This window comes from Polypterus senegalus, chromosome 12, assembly GCF_016835505.1.
Source record: "Polypterus senegalus isolate Bchr_013 chromosome 12, ASM1683550v1, whole genome shotgun sequence".
Taxonomy (NCBI): domain Eukaryota; kingdom Metazoa; phylum Chordata; class Cladistia; order Polypteriformes; family Polypteridae; genus Polypterus; species Polypterus senegalus.
The window spans coordinates 98,032,309-98,051,611 of record NC_053165.1 but is presented as its reverse complement, the minus strand read 5'-3'; the positions used below and the strand labels follow the sequence as shown (position 1 = coordinate 98,051,611).

General features: G+C 39.7%; 1 protein-coding gene across 1 annotated transcript in view; it reads left to right on the top strand.

The window, feature by feature from the left end:
* Window positions 1-19,303, top strand: part of LOC120541406 (NT-3 growth factor receptor-like) — a 920,493-nt gene that overhangs the window by 807,546 nt on the left and 93,644 nt on the right. The window contains exon 12 of the mRNA XM_039773008.1: window positions 16,032-16,168. Coding sequence (XP_039628942.1) covers window positions 16,032-16,168 — 137 coding nt within the window. The remainder of the gene's footprint in view (window positions 1-16,031; window positions 16,169-19,303) is intronic.

Here is a 19,303-nt window from a genome sequence, read left to right as displayed (position 1 = left end):
ATGTATATATATATATATACATATATACAGTTAGGTCCATAAATATCTGGACAGAGCCAAATTTAGTCTAATTTTGGTTCTGTACATTACCACAATGAATTTTAAATGAAACAACTCAGATGCAGTTGAAGTGCAGACTTTCAGCTTTAATTCAGTGCGTTGAACAAAAAGATTGCAATAAAAATGTGAGGGAACTAAAGTATTTTTTTAACACAATCCCTTTATTTCAGGGGCTCAAAAGTAATTGGACAAATTAAATAACTGGAAATAAAATGTTCATTTCTAATACTTGGTTGAAAACCCTTTGCTGGCAATGACAGCCTGAAGTCTTGAACTCGTGGACATCACCAGATGCTGGGTTTCCTCCTTTTTAATGCTCTGCCAGGCCTTTACTGCAGTGGTTTTCAGTTGATGTTTGTTTGTGGGCCTTTCTGTCCGAAGTTTAGTCTTCAACATGTGAAATGCATGCTCAGTTGGGTTGAGATCAGGTGACTGACTTGGCCATTCAAGAATTTTCCACTTCTTTGCTTTAATAAACTCCTGGGTTGCTTTGGCTGTGTGTTTTGGGTCATTGTCCATCTGTATCATGAAACGCCGCCCAATCAATTTGACTGCATTTAGCTGGATTTGAGCAGACAGTATGTCTCTGAACACCTCAGAATTCATTTGGCTGCTTCTGTCCTGTGTCACATTATCAATAAACACTAGTGTCCCAGTAACCACTGGCAGCCATGCACGTCCAAGCCATCACACTGCCTCCACCGTGTTTTACAGATGATGTGGTATGCTTTGGATAATGAGCTGTTCCACGCCTTCTCCATACCTTTTTTTTGCCATCATTCTGGTAGAGGTTGATCTTGGTTTCCCCCTGGAGAGTGTTGTTCACTTGGTTGTGAATTGGGTTTCTCTTCAGCATGGAAATGATTCTGCGATCATTCACCACTGTTGTCTTCCATGGATGTCCAGGGCTTTTTGCATTGCTGAGTTCACCAGTGCTTGCTTTCTTTCTCAGGATGTACCAAACTGTAGATTTTGCCACTCATAATATTGTAGCAATTTCTCGGATGGGTTTTTTTCTGTTTTCGTAGCTTAAGGATGGCTTCTTTCACCTGCATGGAGAGCTCCTTTGACCGCATGTTGTCTGTTCACAGCAAAATCTTTCACATGCAAGCACCACACCTCAAATCAACTCCAGGCCTATTATCTGCTTAATTGATAATGACATAACGATGGACTTGCCCACACCTGCCCATTAAATAGCCTTTGAGTCAATTGTCCAATTACTTTTGATCCCCTGAAATGAAGGGATTGTGTTAAAATTTCCTCACATTTTTATGCAATCGTTTTGTTCACCCCACTGAATTAAAGCTGAAAGTCTGCACTTCAACTGCATCTGAGTTGTTTCATTTAAAATTCACCGTGGTAATGTACAGAACCAAAATTATAAAAAAGTTGTCTCTGTCCAAATATTTATGAACCTAACTGTATTATGGCAGGCGGCTGGCATCCATGTCCAGCCGGGACGCCCCTGCACACTATATTCTGGGGCAGCAGCCCTGGACACTGCAATACCTCCCCCTGGATGCCTTGGTTTCCCAAAGGGCTCACTGGGAATTAGAGTTGGGTGCAGCCCTGTTGGGTCCCGCAGGCTCTGCCAGGGGTTGCTGTGTTTGGGACTCCTGAGCCCATGGGGGCAGCATATACATCACACCCGGAAGTGCAGCCGGAACTCGGTGATCAAACACCTGGAGCACTTCCGGCTGAACTATAAAAGGAGCCAGCGTCCACCACTCAGTGGCCAGAGTCGGGTGAGGAGGAGGACAAGGTTGTCTGGGAGGAGTGGTGGTGCCAGAAAGAGATAAAGAGTGCTGTGCTTAAGTGCTTGGGACTGTGTTGTGGCTGGCGGGATTACAGGGAAGACGTGCCCTCCAGCTGAAGAAAAATAAAAGTTGGTTTATTTTCCACATGCCTCCCGTGTCCAGTCTGTGTCGGGTCGGGCACACTTTATATATGTATGTGTGTGTATGTGTCTGTGTTTGCATTTCTGCTTATCTTTGTTAAGCTTTATATTTGTCTGTCTTGCCAATCGTGCGCTGCCAGTGAAGAAGCAAATCTACCTTTTTAATATTTCTTCATTTTAAACATTTCTACCTTTTTAATAATTACAGAAATAAATTGAAGGAAGACAATTATTTTATTACATACATTTATTATTCTTATTTTTTATAATCATAGAAAGAAATTGAAGGGTGATAATTGTTTTACAACATTAACTTATTTTTCTCTAATGCTGTCGTAATTTTTTCAAAGGAACACTAGGTAATACCTCTGCATGAGAGGCTTCATTTTGATTTTCAATGATATGACTTCCATGATAAAAAAAAGAAAAGCTCAGAAAAAACAACTTTGAAGATAGAAGTGTTAAAATAATCAGCCCTTCAGGCTTTAGATCATAATAGATGTAAGAAATCATGCAAAGTTATAACAAAATAAAAAGAACAATTAACATTAAAGAAGCCCATTTCTTAAGTTTTATGTTTCATAGACTTTGGTTCTTTTTCAGTTTGATAGATAAACTCAAGAGCGGCATTTGGGGGTGGCAAGTGGGGCAACCGCCCCAGGCCCTGCACCTAAGGGGGCCCCACTTTTGAGGTCCACGTGTCCCATTCAAGCAGATTTGTCAAGTTATATTCTCTAGTCATATTTTGATAAAGTCCGCGTGTTATGTTGCAAAAATTTTGCTCAATACTGTAATGAGAAAATCTGGTGTATGTTAATATTATTTTAATTAAGTTTGTGTGCAAGTTTATATAGTCCATATGTACTGGTAACAGCGTGGCGTTGGTCAGCCATAGGCCCCGCACACCCCGAAGGCCGTCTCTGGAAAAACTTAACAAGGTATAACTTTGTGTGTTGCTGTTGAAAATGCTGTCTTTTTGCATGGAACCAGTCCCATCATAAGCACTATAGCCCTTCTATCAAATCTGTGACGTTCCTCGGTTGTCAAACATTAGCTTAAAGCTACAGGAAAGTTCATACTTTCTGACTTTTATTGGTCTTCTGTGTCAATACACAAAATGCTTTTAGTACCTTTCGAGGGGGACCCAATCACAATTGCCGTTGCAGTGAAGACAGAGTGATGTGGGGCTTAGACGTTCAAAGCTCTTATCGATACAGACGACAGTATGTAATGTGTGGAGTTGGCAGGAGTTGGTAGAACACTGCTGAGTGGCAGGAGAGGTTTCATACTTGGTAACATTAGCTGTATGCTTCACTTTCTCTGAGTGATTCATTTTTTTTTCTTTGTTATGTATTGCTGGCGCTTGCCAGCTTAGCATCACAACGGATGTTGGCACACACCTGCTGCAAGGATTCTGTGTCTTTGCGTAAGCTTGCATGGCCACAGAGACTGGCAGCTGAATCTTGACACAAGTGTGTAACATGCGAACAGTTTTTAAAAAGAGGCAGACTGTATGAAGTTAGTTGTCATCTCTTTCTGATCTTCCATTGGAGCTGTTAGATGCAGTCTCTGTGACTTTCTTCTACACTGTTTCTTGTTCATTTATCCTTTTGTAATCTTTCTCGTCTTTTATGTCCTAATGTATGTGGTGTTTGCGTGGTCTTTGAAGCAAGTTAGTGTTAGGGCCATTTTTTTCTTAGAAGGAAGTGCAAGGCTAACATTTTTTTTATTAGCACTAGTACCATAATGAGAACCTACAGTACATGAACAAACTTGGTACTTGGATGAATTAGAAGGCATTCAACTCACTGTCCGCTCTCACTGCCCACCTGGCATGAGCTTCTCTCTTCCTGATCAACCCTGCTTTGTGTTATTTGTAACCATAACTACACTTGCAGGCTTAGGGTCGAATGTTTCAGTGGTCTGCTTCCAAAAATTAATATGCATTAAAGCAAAAAGTCCATGTCTGACGTGCAGCTTCTGTACTTGTTCCTGAAGAAGTGAAAATCCCCTCTCACCTGAAGCACTGCTTGAAGTAGGAGAGACAACAGTATTCATTTCTGAATTTTGGGATAGGTGGCCGGACTGCTAGTGCTAACAATTTTGACCAGATCTTACAAAGAGAAGGCAGACAGAGGTTTCCCGGCTTGCTTCATGTTGTGAACGGAACCCGGGCACAGACAGGCAGACATGTTGTTTTCCACCACCACATGTTTATTTACACAACTATTTACAATGTTCAAAAGTGCACACACAAAACCCCAAGGTCCTGGCCACACAACGCCTTGCACTCTTCAGGCCGCCTCCTTGCCTCCTCCGCAAGCTCAGTCCTTCCTTCACTCCCGACTCCAGCCTCGAATGAAGGGAGGCAGCCGCTTTTATCTTCACCTGGATATCCTCCAGGTGCTCCCCGGCAATCATCCGCCGACACACCCCTGTGTGGCGGAAGTGCCGGCTGTACTCCCGGAAGCACTTCAGGTGTCCCTGCTTCGTTTCCCCACAGCACTTTCTGGTGTGGCGGAAGTGCTGAGGTCCAGGATTCCCAAGGCATTGGGGCACCCCCTGGCGGTGACCACGGGACCCTACAGGGTTGGCTTCCATGCCCTCAACCCGTGGCCCCCAAGTCATCCAAGGTGGGCGCACGCCCTCTTCCAGTCCCTCAAGGTGTCCCGGCCGAGTCGTCGCCCATTGGCATCCCTGACAATGTTCATACATTCCCTCAAAGCAGACTTCTCCATCAGTACCCATACAGGCCCCATACATTTGAATTATCTCAATGAAAACTTTGGTTCATTAGAATTTTGATTACACAGTACATGTAATGATAAATACTGTGCCTCACATTCAGAAATCAATGCTCTTATCAGATTCACTTTGTCCTTGTCAGCATCAGCATGAGGAGGTGCCATGAACCCATACTGACCACCACTTACAAGTAAGTCTGAACTGTCCCACAGCTACCATAAGCTCATCTTTTAATTGTCCGTTCCTCATGCTGAAATGAAATAATTCCAATATCTAGTAAGCGAGATAAAAAGTAGTGAAAACGTTCTGTACAGGTTTCATGTCTGAAACTGATGACACTTGATCTCGAATTACTGGTAGAAGCCCCCAAATTTAAGTTCCTGTTTCATGCCTTCATGTGAACCACTGAATGCTGTGAAACTTGCCTAGTCTTGTAAACTTAATCTCTTTTTCTTCACAAATCACTTTAATTTTTGTGGTGCCTTCCTGCAAATACAATTTCTGAAGTCCGATTAAATATGTAACTGTATGGAACAAGGCAGTGAGCTGTTTTGGAGCAGTTCTCAAGAGAATATTAATTAATGGAGTCTCCAGTGACAACAATTCATCATAACTCAGAGACAACTCCACTGTAAACACCATCTTTAACGACGGCTCCATCTGAGCACACAGACTTCAGCTTGACTTCCATTCTTCGACTAATCCATTGGCATTAAGTGAATTGTCAAAGTCCATCTGCAATATCCTGCACAGAGCAAGTAGAACCTAAATTAACTAAGATAAAAAAAAAAAATCAGATGAATATTCACCATTTTTGTAAACACTACAAGATGAGCAGTTTCCTGCTCTGATTTGTTCACATCTTTTGAGCCATTAAAAAGAATTCCCCAGAGCTCTGCAAATGTTATTTTCTCAGCAACAGTGGAGATAATACTGTATGGTGTGATAGAAACTGGGGAATCAGTAAGCCCCAAAACTTGAACACACAAAAAGTCTTGGGTTCAAATAATGGAAGATGTATTCCACACAATACCTCCACAAAGTTGTGAAAGCACAAACACAGGTTTTCTCTCTCTCTTTCCACTTCCGGGTCATACGGAAGTCCCATTTATCAGGGAGCGCATTTGCTAGACTACAATTCCCAGCATGCCTTACTGGTTCTGTACTGGGCTCTGCTATCCAGGGCCGCTGCAATTTAGCATCCTGAGGGAATAAAGAGTCCACAGTGACATCTTCTGGTGGGCTGTCCGTCCATCCATTCCTGCCATCATTTCCAGGTTTGGCTCCTTCCATTCTCCTGGTCGGAATGCCCATCTCCCTGCTTCAAGCCTCCCGTCCGGATAAGGAACCATCCCCTTTTTGAGTCTTGATGCCTGTCCAACCCCTGTGGTATTTACAATGGATAATCAATCAATCAAACAACATTTATTTATATAGCACATTTTCATACAAAAAAATGTAGCTCAAAGTGCTTTACAAAATGAAGAATAGAAAAATAGAAGACACAATAAAAAATAAACATAAGTCAGCATTAATTAACATAGAATAAGTAAGGTCCAGGGTGGACAGAAAAAAACAAAAAAAAAACTCCAAAGGCAAGAGAAAAAAAATAAAATCTGTAGGGATTCCAGACCAAGAGACCGCCCAGTCTCCTCTGGGCATACATTACATTAGTGTGAGAAGCAATCAGAACAATAAGGCAAAATCTCTTCAACAGTACAACATCTTATCCAAAATCATGAGTGGGTCATGCAGGTTGGTTTAGCTTCATTAAAAGTGATTAGAAAAACATTTTAAAGAGCTTTGAGCTATTGTTTATTTGTTTGTATTTCCGTTGATTTGACTACCCATCAACTTCTTCTCTTTCCACAACTCTTTTATGTTCATTGTTAATTTGTTTCTTGAAAACTGGATAACTCAAATTTTTAGCTCCTGCATAGTGGGCATTTTTTCTTGGCAAGGTGTGGGTATGCATGGCAAAATCTGCACCATATTTCACTGCACTAAACATTAGCCTCTAACCAGGGGACGTCATTCAACACTGAAAATCCTCATTTGCTTTTTTCCATGTGGCTTTCATGTAGATGATGGCATACTGTAAAATTATCTTAGTGTTCTCTGGTGTGGACACTTTTTCTATAGTGTCATTTCTTGTGACTGAAGACAGAGAGATATAATTAAAGTTAGTAAAAAATCGTTTATTAATACACACCAGGCAAAGGTAAAATGACAGAGAAGCACAGTCCTAGGACACCTGCCCTTCGTCTGCCCCGAGGGGTCGGTGTCCCAAATCTTTTATAGGGCAAAGCTTTATCTTATGACTTTAGTTGCACAAGAATTTCAAGACATTACATCTTTACAACAATTTTCTTGGATCAACATTTTTAAAGTTCATCAGTTGGTCACTTGTGGTTTTTTGTCTGTTAGGAAAAACAGGAAGTTGCACTTGTCATGTGCACTTATAGACAAGAGAAGCCTGTGTGGTTTTTGTCACGTACACCAGATTGATCAATACTGATCAACTTTTTATTCTTTTTCCACACTGGTTTGACATTTTCTGTCTGTCTGGACTAACAACCTATTCAGGAAAAGTAAATGAGAAACCGAAATGAAGTGTTTTCTTTCAGGGCGTAAAAGAAATAAATATGCTTGAAACAAAACTCCTACTACCAGGCTGAACACCACATAAAATTTCAGTGACCTTTATTTTAAAGGTTTTCCTTTCTGTCTGCCCTTTTTTTCCTCCATTTTTTGACTTTCAGCACGTGAAAATCGTACCTCACACTCTGCTGCAACGGCCATTTAAAAACATTGCCAGCTTAAGTCACGTGCTTCACTGTAAGAAGGTGGTCTATGCAAAAATGAAAATAATAAACAAGAATAAACATAAACATTCAGACGGTAAACCAAAATGTCCCTAAATTATGATAATGCTTAAAAATAACAACTAACACAACACACTATGGACTAAATTCTGACAGTATCCGGTAGGCAAATAGCTGCAATTCTTTAAATTAGGTAACATAAAGCAATTGTTGATAAGAGTGCAGTACACCAGTAGCATACCATACCTTTCTGAATTATATTTCTTGTCACTTACCTCACTTGTAAAATTTAAACATTTTTTTGTGTTTTCAGCTTCCATAGTGTAAACTGCAAATTTGCACGGTTATGACAGAAAACCCAACAAATTATAATTATTTTGCTGTACATGTGCACTTTTGTACCACTTATGCCGGCCATGGATGTTATGGGCCACTTTGCTTAGTTTTTATAGGATGAGGTTAGAGCTGGAGCTTTCTGGATTCACCACATCCCATTTGTATCTTCCTATTGCTAAAAACAAGTAAGGTGTAGCTAAATCCCAACAAAGGGCAGTCAGGATGAAGAGTGAAAGATAGAGAAAGTGAATCAAGGGACTGCTTGGTGATCAGCCTGCCTAATACTAAGGGGATCAAAACCTATGTTGGTAAGACCCATAGGGACTGCAGGGTTATTTTTTCTTATGTTTATTGGTTGTCATGAACCTTCTCTTAATTCATCCCTTCTTTATTTAAATAAATGTGCTACATTATAATACTTTATTCTCCCTGTAAATGCAGCATACTGGGGGGTCTTTAAGTATATTTTGTATTTTTAATGTCTTATTTTCCGGAATCTCACTGGAGGTAGGGCAAAATATTGTCTTTTACTAGTCATCAAGATAAGAAATAAAAATTCAGATTTAGATTATTAAAATTTAGATTTTGCCACATTCTACATTTTAACATGTGGAATTATAGAAAACATTTCTTAAATTTTGACCCATTAAAATAATTTGATGAGAAGAACATTAATGACAATGAGGTTTTTAAAACCATTGGTACTGAGGGTTCTCATGGAGTGTAAATGTTAATATCGGCAGAGTTTCTTTGTAGTCTTTGTCGATTTTCATAAATCGTTCGACTCAGTTGATCGAGCTGCCCTGTGGGACATCCTGAGGGTTTGCGGGAACCCCTCAAGGTTTTTCCCAGTTGATTCTTAATAATAATAATACATTTCATATATATAGCGCCTTTCCCATGCTGAAGGCACTTACAAAATATAAGAAAGAATGGCAGGGTATACAGTATATAGCATAGTACAAAGCAAATAAATAAATAAAGAAGATTAAGACAGTAAATTCAGAGAAAGCCTAACAGACAACATAACTGATGCTCTAGCACTCACATACAGGTTACATGAGCATCTTGATATAGAGGTAAACTGAGAGAAGGGTAAAAAGTCAGGTAGCGCTAAAAGCCTTCCAGTTTTGAGTTGTTTTTTAAAAGAATTCATGGAGTCAGCTGACCTGATTAATTTCGGTAGGTTATTCTAGAGTCTGGGCGCTATACAGCTAAAGGATCTGTCACCCATGGAGTGTAGATTAGTGTGGGGTACAACAAGATTGCCAGAATCAGAGGACCTTAGTGAGCGGGCAGGCACATAGTGATGGAGAAGATCACTGATGTAGTTTGGCACAAAGTCGTTTAAGGCTTTGTAGGTTATTAGTAGGATTTTATATTCGATTCTTTAAGACACAGGGAGCCAGTGAAGACGGAGCAGGATGGGTGTGATGTGCTCGCTGCTGCTGGTTCGAGTAAGGACTCTTGCAGCTGAGTTTTGAATAAGCTGGAGCTGTGATATAAGATTAGAAGGGGCACCTGCAAGCAGCGAATTATAATAATCTATGCAGGATGTGATAAAAGCATGGACAAGTTTTTCAGCATTAGAAAAGGAGAGGAAGGAGTGAACATGGGATATGTTATGGAGGTGAAAGTAAGAATGTTTCTTAATGTGATTTATGTGGGTGGAGTAAGAAAGGGAGGAATCAAAAATGACACCAAGATTCTTTGCAGTAGAGGCAGGTCTGATGAGATCACCACCAAGATGGACTGGGAAGAAGCTCATTTTATTAAGTTGCACTTTAGTCCCAATATGCAGGAGTTCAGTTTTGTTGCAATTTAATTTTAAAGAGTTCTGCTCCATCCAGGTTTTAATTTCACTAAGGCAGGTTGTGAGCTGAGAAAGCTCTGATGAAGTTCCACTTTTAACATTGAATTAAAGTTGAGTATCATCTGCATAAAAATGATAGCCCAGTCCATAGCTACGAATAATATGGCCAAGGGGAAGCATATAAATACAGAAGAGAAGAGGGCCGAGGACAGAGCCCTGAGGAACTCCTTGTATGACTGGCACTGAGCTCGATCTTCTGTTGCCAAGACTAACAAACTCTTGCCTATCAGTCAGATTGGACTTGAACCACTGGAGGGCAGTGCCAGAGATACCCAGCATGTTCTCCATTCTGGACAGTAGAATGTCATGTCTGTTAGTGTCAAATGCTGCACAGAGGTCTAACAGAATTAATATGCTGGTTTGTCCAGAGTCTGCTGCCATAAGCAAATCATTGGTTACCCGTAGCAGAGCAGTTTCACAGCTGTGCTGCACCTTGATTCTTGGGTTCGTTAGAGGTGTGTTTTTGCTCCTATTCTGTTCAATGCTTGTATGAACTGGGTGTTGGGCAAGGTCGTGGGGTCCAGCGGCTGTGGGGCATCTCTTGGTGAAGAAAGGTTCACGGATCTTGACTTTGCTGACGATGTTGTGATCTTCGCGGAGTCAATGGAGGCTCTGATTGGAGCGCTCGAGAGACTGAGTGAGGTGTCTGAGTGTCAGACTCCAGGCCTTTAATGACCTCTTGGGCACAGCCATCAGCAGTGTGTCTGTTTGCAGAAATAGTGTCAACCTTGTGGAAAGGTTTACTTACCTTGGCAGTGACATTCATGTCTCCGGTGACTCTTTCTATGAAGTCAGTAGACCGATTGGGAGAGCATGGGGGGTCATGAGGTCGCGGGAAAGGGGTGTGTGGCGCTCCCGATATCTATGCAAAAGGACGAAGGTCCAAGTCTTTAGAGTCCTGGTGCTTCCTGATTTGCTATATGGTTGTGAGACATGGCCGCTATCCAGGGACCTGAGACGAAGACTGGACTCCTTTGGTACTGGGTATCATTGGTTTGACTTTGTGTCTAATAAGCAGTTGCTCCTGGAGTTCCAAATGAGGCACATTACCTGCATTGTGAGGGAGCATCAGTCCCCAAGGGCAATCCAACTCATAAGATCCTCATTGTTGGGGACCCAGGGGCTGGACCAGGCCAACGGGTCGCCCACGTAACACCTGTCTGTGGCAGATAGGGGGTCATTTCCAGAGGGTGGGACTGGACCGCATGTCTGCCTGGGAGGGTTGCCAACTGGGATCCTGAGTTGTTTTGTCATGTAGTGGGTGTGGCAATGCACTGTACAAGTGCATGCTCCTCAACTTGACTTGAGTTGTACTGTATGCTTGTAAGGTATTTATAGGAAAATGGTTTTGATGGGGTGAGGAAAGGGCTGGCTTCAGCTTATTAAAATAAATATGCAAGTGAATCTATAGGTTTTGACATCGCTTCAGTCTGTCAAAAAAGGTTGGGCCAGAACAACGGCCAGGTCGAATTACTGCATGTTATTTTGGGATGACAGAATCTTCTTATATAATACGCTACCGTGGCTGTCCGTTTGTCTGTCCAGGATTTTAAATCACCTGTAGGTCACAAACCGTTTGACCTATTGACCTGAAATTGGGTACACATATACTACGTGACCTCTACTGTCCACTTTCGGGGTGATGATTGACCACCAAGGTCAAAGGTCAACCCAGGAAGGTCAAGGTCAAAAAACAAATAACCTATAGCCTGAAATTTGGTACACATATACTACGCTGAAACTCTGATAAACATACAGAGAAAGAGTAGGAAAACTATGAAGACAGTCCGACAGTGAGTGAAACAAAATCGCAAGAGCAAATGAGACCGAGGATGAGGCTAATCGACGTCGGCAATCAGTGGTCAAACGTGCCAGAATTGCAAAGGCAAGTGACACAGAGCAAAACACCATCCTGCAGCAACAAACAAGACCGATGACCAGAGAGTATATTGTTTAAGACAAAATGCAGCAAGTAGGCGCAGCTTACAGTGTGCTGTTTTGTCACCTGCATCTCCCAAACCATTTGACCTACTGACCTGAAATTTGGTACACATATATGATCAACGAAGGTCAAGCTCAATGGTCAACAGAGTATGGTCAAGTGTATTCACGGCACATTATTGTGCAGTGTGCCATTACTGGTACTGAATAATAATTAAAGCACAAAACCTTGTACCATAATGTATTTGACACCGTTGATACTACAACACAATGCTATTGAGAAGAGATAAGATATCAAAAGTTCCTAGTGAAGATTTTTTTAAAAAACTAAAATGTTCTCAGACAATCCCACCTTAACCATTTTCAGTGTATAATATCTATTTTCAAGCTACTACAAAAGATCACACATAAGGAAGTGAATGAATGATTGAATGAAATTTATACATTTCTTTTCCTTTCCCACATCGATGATCTTTATTTTGTACAGACATTATATTTAAGTAAGCAAGTATATGAAAATGGCAAGTCAGAAGACAAATTAAATTTGTGTTTATAAAATATGTTCAGCTTCACATTTATTTAGCATAACGTTTTTTCAGGTTTATTTGTTTTCCACTTTGAAGCTGAGAGATCTAAGATCTATTTCTTTTTCTTCAGTTCATTAGTTTTATGGTCTGACCTGCATTAGGAAAGGTCCTGTCTACCTTCAAAAAAGAACCCTGTGCACATCCAATCGAAAACACAGGTCTCCTGGAGGGATTGTGTAGCTACTAAAGTCTACGGGTTAAAGCAAAATTCACCTTCAAAGACATGGCTTTGAAAAAAATCTATAGTTTTTGCTTTTTCCCCATGTTTCAAATGTCTTTAGTCCCTTACTATAGTCAACAAACTTTATGATTTCATTCTACTGGCTTGCTTAATGTCCACAGAGATTGAACAATGTATACAACATATATTGGATCAGGCAGCATTAACAACAGCAATGATTTTTAGTTCATTCGAAGGTAATAATATTGAGTAACTGCTAATATTTGGTTGCGTTGTGCATCTCATGTTTGAAAATAAAAAAATGTATCATAGGATGTGTGATCCTCATAAATAAATAAAACTTATTTTCTTAAACCTGAACAAGAAGCTTCATGGTTCAAAGCATGCCATTATCTGCCAGGGGCAGTTTAGTGCAATTGCCTTATTTAAGCCTAGAGGTAAACAGTTAAGCAGAAGTATCCTTTTATGGATATTTTTCCACGGTATCGAAAAGGTTAGAGTTTACTGAATAGGCATTTTTCTGCCTAAAATATTAAATCCCTCAAGCAAAGAATTTATAGGTTTATAGCCACTCTCCAGCACCAACCTTACCTCGAAACTTCTGTCTTTTTGAAAAATTTAAAAACACAGTTTTCATAACAACCGGCATCCACGTGCAGTAGGTAGTTTCACTGATAATCTTAAAAATGTATATTATGTAACATCTTAATTTGAGTTTACTTACATCAAAATGATTAACTCCTTTCATCTATCCTCTTTTTGTCATTTGGTTAGATTGTGCATCTTTAGGTATCTGTATTAGTGATGGGCTGAAAATTTTTTTTTCCAATTTCTTCCAAACTGTAACTGTGGTCTTTAATTTCGTCATTACCAAAAGAAGAAAGACTAAAGCTGAAAGGTGACGGCGAATCAGCTCTGAGCCACTCTCTGTACAAAGTCTGAATATTTTTCTTGTGTTTTTCCCACATATTTTTGGCAAGAATATAGTAAAACCAGGATTGGTTGGGGATCATAATTAAAATAATCTAGTAATGCTGAGAGAATTGCTGTGTAATATTTTTTCTAGGCTAAGAGACCATGGTTACACTGTCATTTCTGTTTATTGCAGGATTATTCAGATTGATCAGTTTAGCATGGAAGTGCAAAGCCTGAACAGAAAGATATTTTACTGATGCCAAGGGACACTACAGTATTATAGCAGCCTACACATAATAATAGCCGTCAAATGTACAGTACATAAACAACACCAAGTATGCTTACATTTTAAACAGCAAAAGCAATATGTACTTTAGCTATTCACATTTTTCATTAACATGAAAAAAATGTTTGGCTTAATGGTGCAGTAGTTATTGCTATTGCCTGATAAATCCAGCATCATGGGTACTAACGTGTCAGTTTGGGGAGTGCACTTTCTCTTAGTGTCTTTATGTTTATTGCTGATAGTTTAGTTTTCCTCCAACACACCCCGAAAGACGTGAATGTCAAGTTAGTTTGTGAATACAACTATCCCTGTGTAGGTGTGTGTGGGCACAGCAGTGGTCTGGCACCCAGTGTGGTTGGGATAGGTGCCAACTCCCTACACCCTTTAACTGGATTAGGTGAATTTGAGAATGAGGAGAAGAACGGAAGAATATATAGTCTATACAATTGTTAGTTGCTTTGTATAAAAGTGTCTGTAAACTACATTTATGCAAATACCATTGCAATTTCAACCAAAGAATAAAGAGGGCCCTTAAGACTGGCTTTCTGAAACAACATATTTTATTTTCTAGAAAGAATCTATGAAAAGAAATAGTGCTGAACTAGTCTCCATTAAAGCCGATTGCATAAACCACTAAAAATGTTGAAATGCAGTATTCACTGCACACATTCAGGTTCTTTATCATCAGACACAAGGATTTAGAAAGTAGAATGGATGTCATTTACTTTCTAGCATATTAGATGTGCTGCATAGCATTCCATGACACGTTTAAACCTACACAGTCAGAACAAGCGTGGATAGGTGCTCTCTGCAATTCTTTATGCTGCAGCACTACTGATATGCATTGCTATATGCATCTCTTATGCTACTAAATTAAGTTTCTGGCAATGATGAATGAATATTTAAAGTTACATTTTACATCTCATTTCCATGGCAACATGTGTGCTGAATAAAGCTTTGCAGTCATTGACATTTCTGCTATTCTTAAGATATTTCTAGTGCAGATTTTTGATAATCATGGCCATGAAAAGGCTGTGAATAGGATAGCCAGATATCCTACGATTCTCCTGACAGTCCAGTATGAAATATGAACCTCAATTTAGGTGTCACTATTTATTGTTGAAAGTTGTATGTGCAAAAACCTTTATTTTAGAGGTTCCTTAATTCCTCTGTGCTGAAAGCAATTTTTGAAGACATTACACTGAACATATTTTTGGACCCAGCGCCATGCTAAGCTATACCTCAGTATGAGACAGATTCCAAGTCCACAGGTCTCCACTCCCCTAGCCTATACCACCAGCCAATCAAATTAAATTGGGTTATTCAACCAAAAACCAATGTTTAGATACAATCTAATAACTTCATTATATTACAGTAGATAGATAGATAGATAGATAGATAGATAGATAGATAGATAGATAGATAGATAGATAGATAGATAGATAGATAGATAGATAGATAGATAGATAGATGGGACCACAAGGAGAGATTTCAGGTGCCCTGTGATTACCCCTATTTTAACCCACACATACTGTAAGTAAAGATAATTTCAAGTGAAATAACAACCCTCAGTAAGAGATTAAGGCATTCGTCCCCTCTTCCTAGGAAATTTCCTTTTTAAATTCTGCTTTGTAAATGATAATGCACCAGCCAGTAAAGTTGTTAAATCATCTTGAAAAACAGTCGTCTTTAGTTATTTTTTGTTGCGGATTGATAGCTTAATGGGTGTACTGCAGTTTCTGCATTACACTAATAATTAATACTGCCACAACCTCACCCACCTAACATCTTAAGCCATTCTTAGGGAAGCAATAAACTTCTCATGGAGTAAATAGGCAGTAGCATTCTTTCATTTTCTGTGTAAGCACATTAAATAAATTCTAGACATCGAGATCCATCTGGCTTTTGGAGTTAATAACCAGAAGGTGGCGAATAATTTACCACTGGTATAAGTGGATTGTGATAGCCAAGCATTGGTAGCAACATTGCTTTTTGATTGACCCTTCCTATCTTACTTAAGCAGAATTCAGTAAACACTGGATTGATCACCTGCTAGTAAAGATTGTGAGCTACGTATCGATTTCTTAGTTTTAGCATTCTTGTGAAGTTTTGTTACAATAGCAGTCTGGCTCAATATGAGATACTGGTTCATCTGAGCACCATCTCTGCCTTCCACATCTCCTGTCAAAATAAAAATGGTTCATGGAGTTCTCAACTGGTAACTGTTAATATGTCGGTGATTTTGATAATTATGATTATGAGCTGCTGCAGAGCCAAAGATCCTTTCTTGATACTTTCTGTTACTGCCTTCACAATAAAGCAGCAGATGTTAAATTGTTAAGACTCTGACATAATGAATCATTCTTTCATTTTTTTTTCCAGTTATGGATGTGCAGCACATAAAGAGGAGAGACATTGTGCTGAAAAGGGAACTTGGAGAGGGAGCCTTTGGCAAGGTGTTTCTGGCAGAGTGCTACAATTTGAGCCCCACTAAAGACAAGATGCTGGTGGCCGTCAAGGTGAGCAAACAGACAATACTGTATGCATGTTTGTACATAGGAAATATTATTGTGGTGCAATTCTTTATTTTACTCATATTATTAGGTTTGACTGCTGAGGTGGGTAGGGGGGGTCCAGGGACGTAATTGAGAACGATGAGGCGTATAAGCAAAGGTAGCGCACTTTGGGGAACCTTTGGGAAAACAAAGGAAGGTGGGAGGAGTCAGAGTGCAGTAGGATTGAAGTGGGAGTCGTTGCAGAAAAGGATCTTCTTTGGAAGGAGTGAGGTGTGAAGGAGGGCAACACACATCAATAAAGTATCTATCTATCTATCTATCTATCTATCTATCTATCTATCTATCTATCTATCTATCTATCTATCTATCTATCTATCTATCGATCTATCTATCTATCAGTCAAGACATTTCTCACGGTGAAAAGGAGTTTAGCTGGCATTTCCTGTGGCCTTAACAACAGTCTGTATCTGGAGTTGTTATTTTGCTGGTCCTCATATGGGATTCCTTATCTTGGTGTGTGTGTATAATTATTGCTGTCCCATTGGTTGTTACAATATTACAGTCAAATGCTAAATTAGCCAGACAGTTTTGTTCTTCAGCTATGTAAATGTTAAGATAAACATTGAGATGATTAAAGCAAAGTGATTCTAGGCAAGAGTTAAACTAAATGGAAATTGTAGTGTGTCTTTAAAAATGAAAGTCCATTTGAAACCTGGAGCTAAAACAATTCTGTGACTTTTAAGGGGCTACACAGGGTGTTAAATGTTAAGACAGAACATTCAGGTTTGTGCTTTCAGCTCCACAGTCCATAATTGTAGTACAGCTGCTTGATGCCCTCTGATTCAAAAAGGCAGTGATGGAACTCACAAACCATTAGCCAGAATGTTACAGAGGGATTCCTGGCAAGAGTATCCAGAGACTCCAGTACATTCAGAACAGCGCTGCTAGGATCCTGATGAGGGTGCGAAAGCATAGCCACATCACTCCTATCTTGAAAACCCTTCACTGGCTCCCTGTACCACTTAAAATAGAGTACAAGGTTTCCCCTCCTTACCCATCAGTGCATCTATGGATCTGCTCCCCTGTATTTACAGGAACTCCTTATTCCTCATACTTCCTCACGCACCCTCCGCTCTGTGCATGCTAACAGTCTTCAAGTTCCCAGAACTAAGCTTAGCAGTATGGGTGATAGGGCCTTTTCTTCGGTGGCACCGAGGCTGTGGAATTCTCTCCCTGACTACCTGAGAGCCCCACAGTCGACTGATGCTTTCAAACAAAACCTAAAAACTTTTTTAGAAAGGCATTTTGTTAAATTGTTTCTATAGATCATCTTGTTTGTTAATTTATTCTTATTTTGTGGCACTTTCAGATTGTTAAATATAAAGCGCAATATAAATAAAATTTATTATTATTATTATTATTATTATTGAAAGAGGATGCACTTAATTTTTCACAACTGCATTCACAAAATATGGTATTTAAGTATATTATGTTCAAAATATATAAAATATTGTGAAGCGTGAGTCGCTGTCTTGCACCTCAAAATATAAGGCTGAGTCACAGTACTTTAGCAAAACCAGCTTTATTCAACTTGAAACAGGAACAGCACGGTTATTTATTGTAGCAGGAGCTACAGCTTTCCTACAGTATATGCAGACACAGCAAACAGTATAGTCAGGACCAGGTCAATGGCCAAGTTATAATAACAATAATAATAATAATTAATTTTATTTATAAGGCACTTTACATTTGTAGTAAACCTCAAAGTGCTACATAAAAAAAAATAAACAAAGACACAACAAAATTAAAACAAAGATAAAACAATAATTAGAGACAATGCTGTTAATATGCTTTCCTAAATAGAAACGTCTTTAGCTGTTTTTTTAAAACAGCCCACAATCTGCTGTGTTCTCAGGTTCTCTGGTAGGGCATTCCACAGCCGTGGAGCAGCAACTGCAAAGGCTCGGTCACCCATTGTACAAAGTTTGGTCATAGGAGGGCAAAGGCGATAGGTATTTGCAAGACGAAGGTTTCTTGTAGTGGATTGTAATATAAGAAGTTCCTTAAGGTATTGTGGAGCATTTCCATGGATACCCTGGTGAGTGAGCAAACTAAGTTTGTATTCAATGCGGAGGTGAAAAGGGAGCCAATGAAATGACTGGATTGGTGAAATATGTTAATATTTCCGCACCCTCATCAGCATCCTTGCAGCACAATTTTTAAATTTTTGGAGCTTTTCAAGGCTCTTGCTGGGAATCCCAATGAAGAGTGCATTACAATAGTCCAGCATGGAGGAGACAAAGGCATGAACCAGCTTTTCAGCATTACAAAGGGAAAGGCAATGACGGAGTTTGGCTATGTTTCGAAGATGAAGGAATGCAGTTTTACAGAGGTGATGGACATGTGTATCAAATGACAAATTGGAGTCTAATTTGACACTCAAATTAGTAACAGAAGGGGAGAAAGTAATGTTATGACCAGAAAAGGAAATACAATTTACGGAGGAACAAAGTTGATGGGGGATTCCAATTAAGAGCTTCAGTTTTGGTGCTGTTCAGCTTAAGAATGTTTTTGGACATCCAAGCAGGAGAAATGAGTTGATGGAAGTATAAAAGAAGTCTTATCCAGTCTCACATAGAGCTGTGTATCATCCGCATAGCAATGTAATAAAACTCCATGCCTGTATACACTGTTCCCTGCATTTATAACGTTCCTTGCATCACCCATCAGTGATAGGCGCTTATAGCGTGACCGCGGTCGGCTTGTATTTGTCTCTGCAGTGCTATGCTGCTGCATTGTGAACCTGTGGTTGCCTCAGTGACGGACAAGCAGATTTCCATAGATGCGGCAATCACTTCGGCGTGTCGTCCCATTGAGGGGGGTCCCAAAACACTTCTGAAACCTCACAATATAAAAACATGTTGTCAACTTATCTGAATGATAAGAATACTTCTTCCAGGTTATTCAGATTTGTTCTTCAAAGCGTACATATAAGTGCCAAATGCTACTTACACAGTATAGGATCTAGGAAGCCATGCTATTTTTAATGTGTTTTCACGCCCTTCTACAGATGTTCAGGAAGCATATGATTATTGTTAGTTAGCTCTTTATGCAAGCATACTATATTCTTAAACCTGC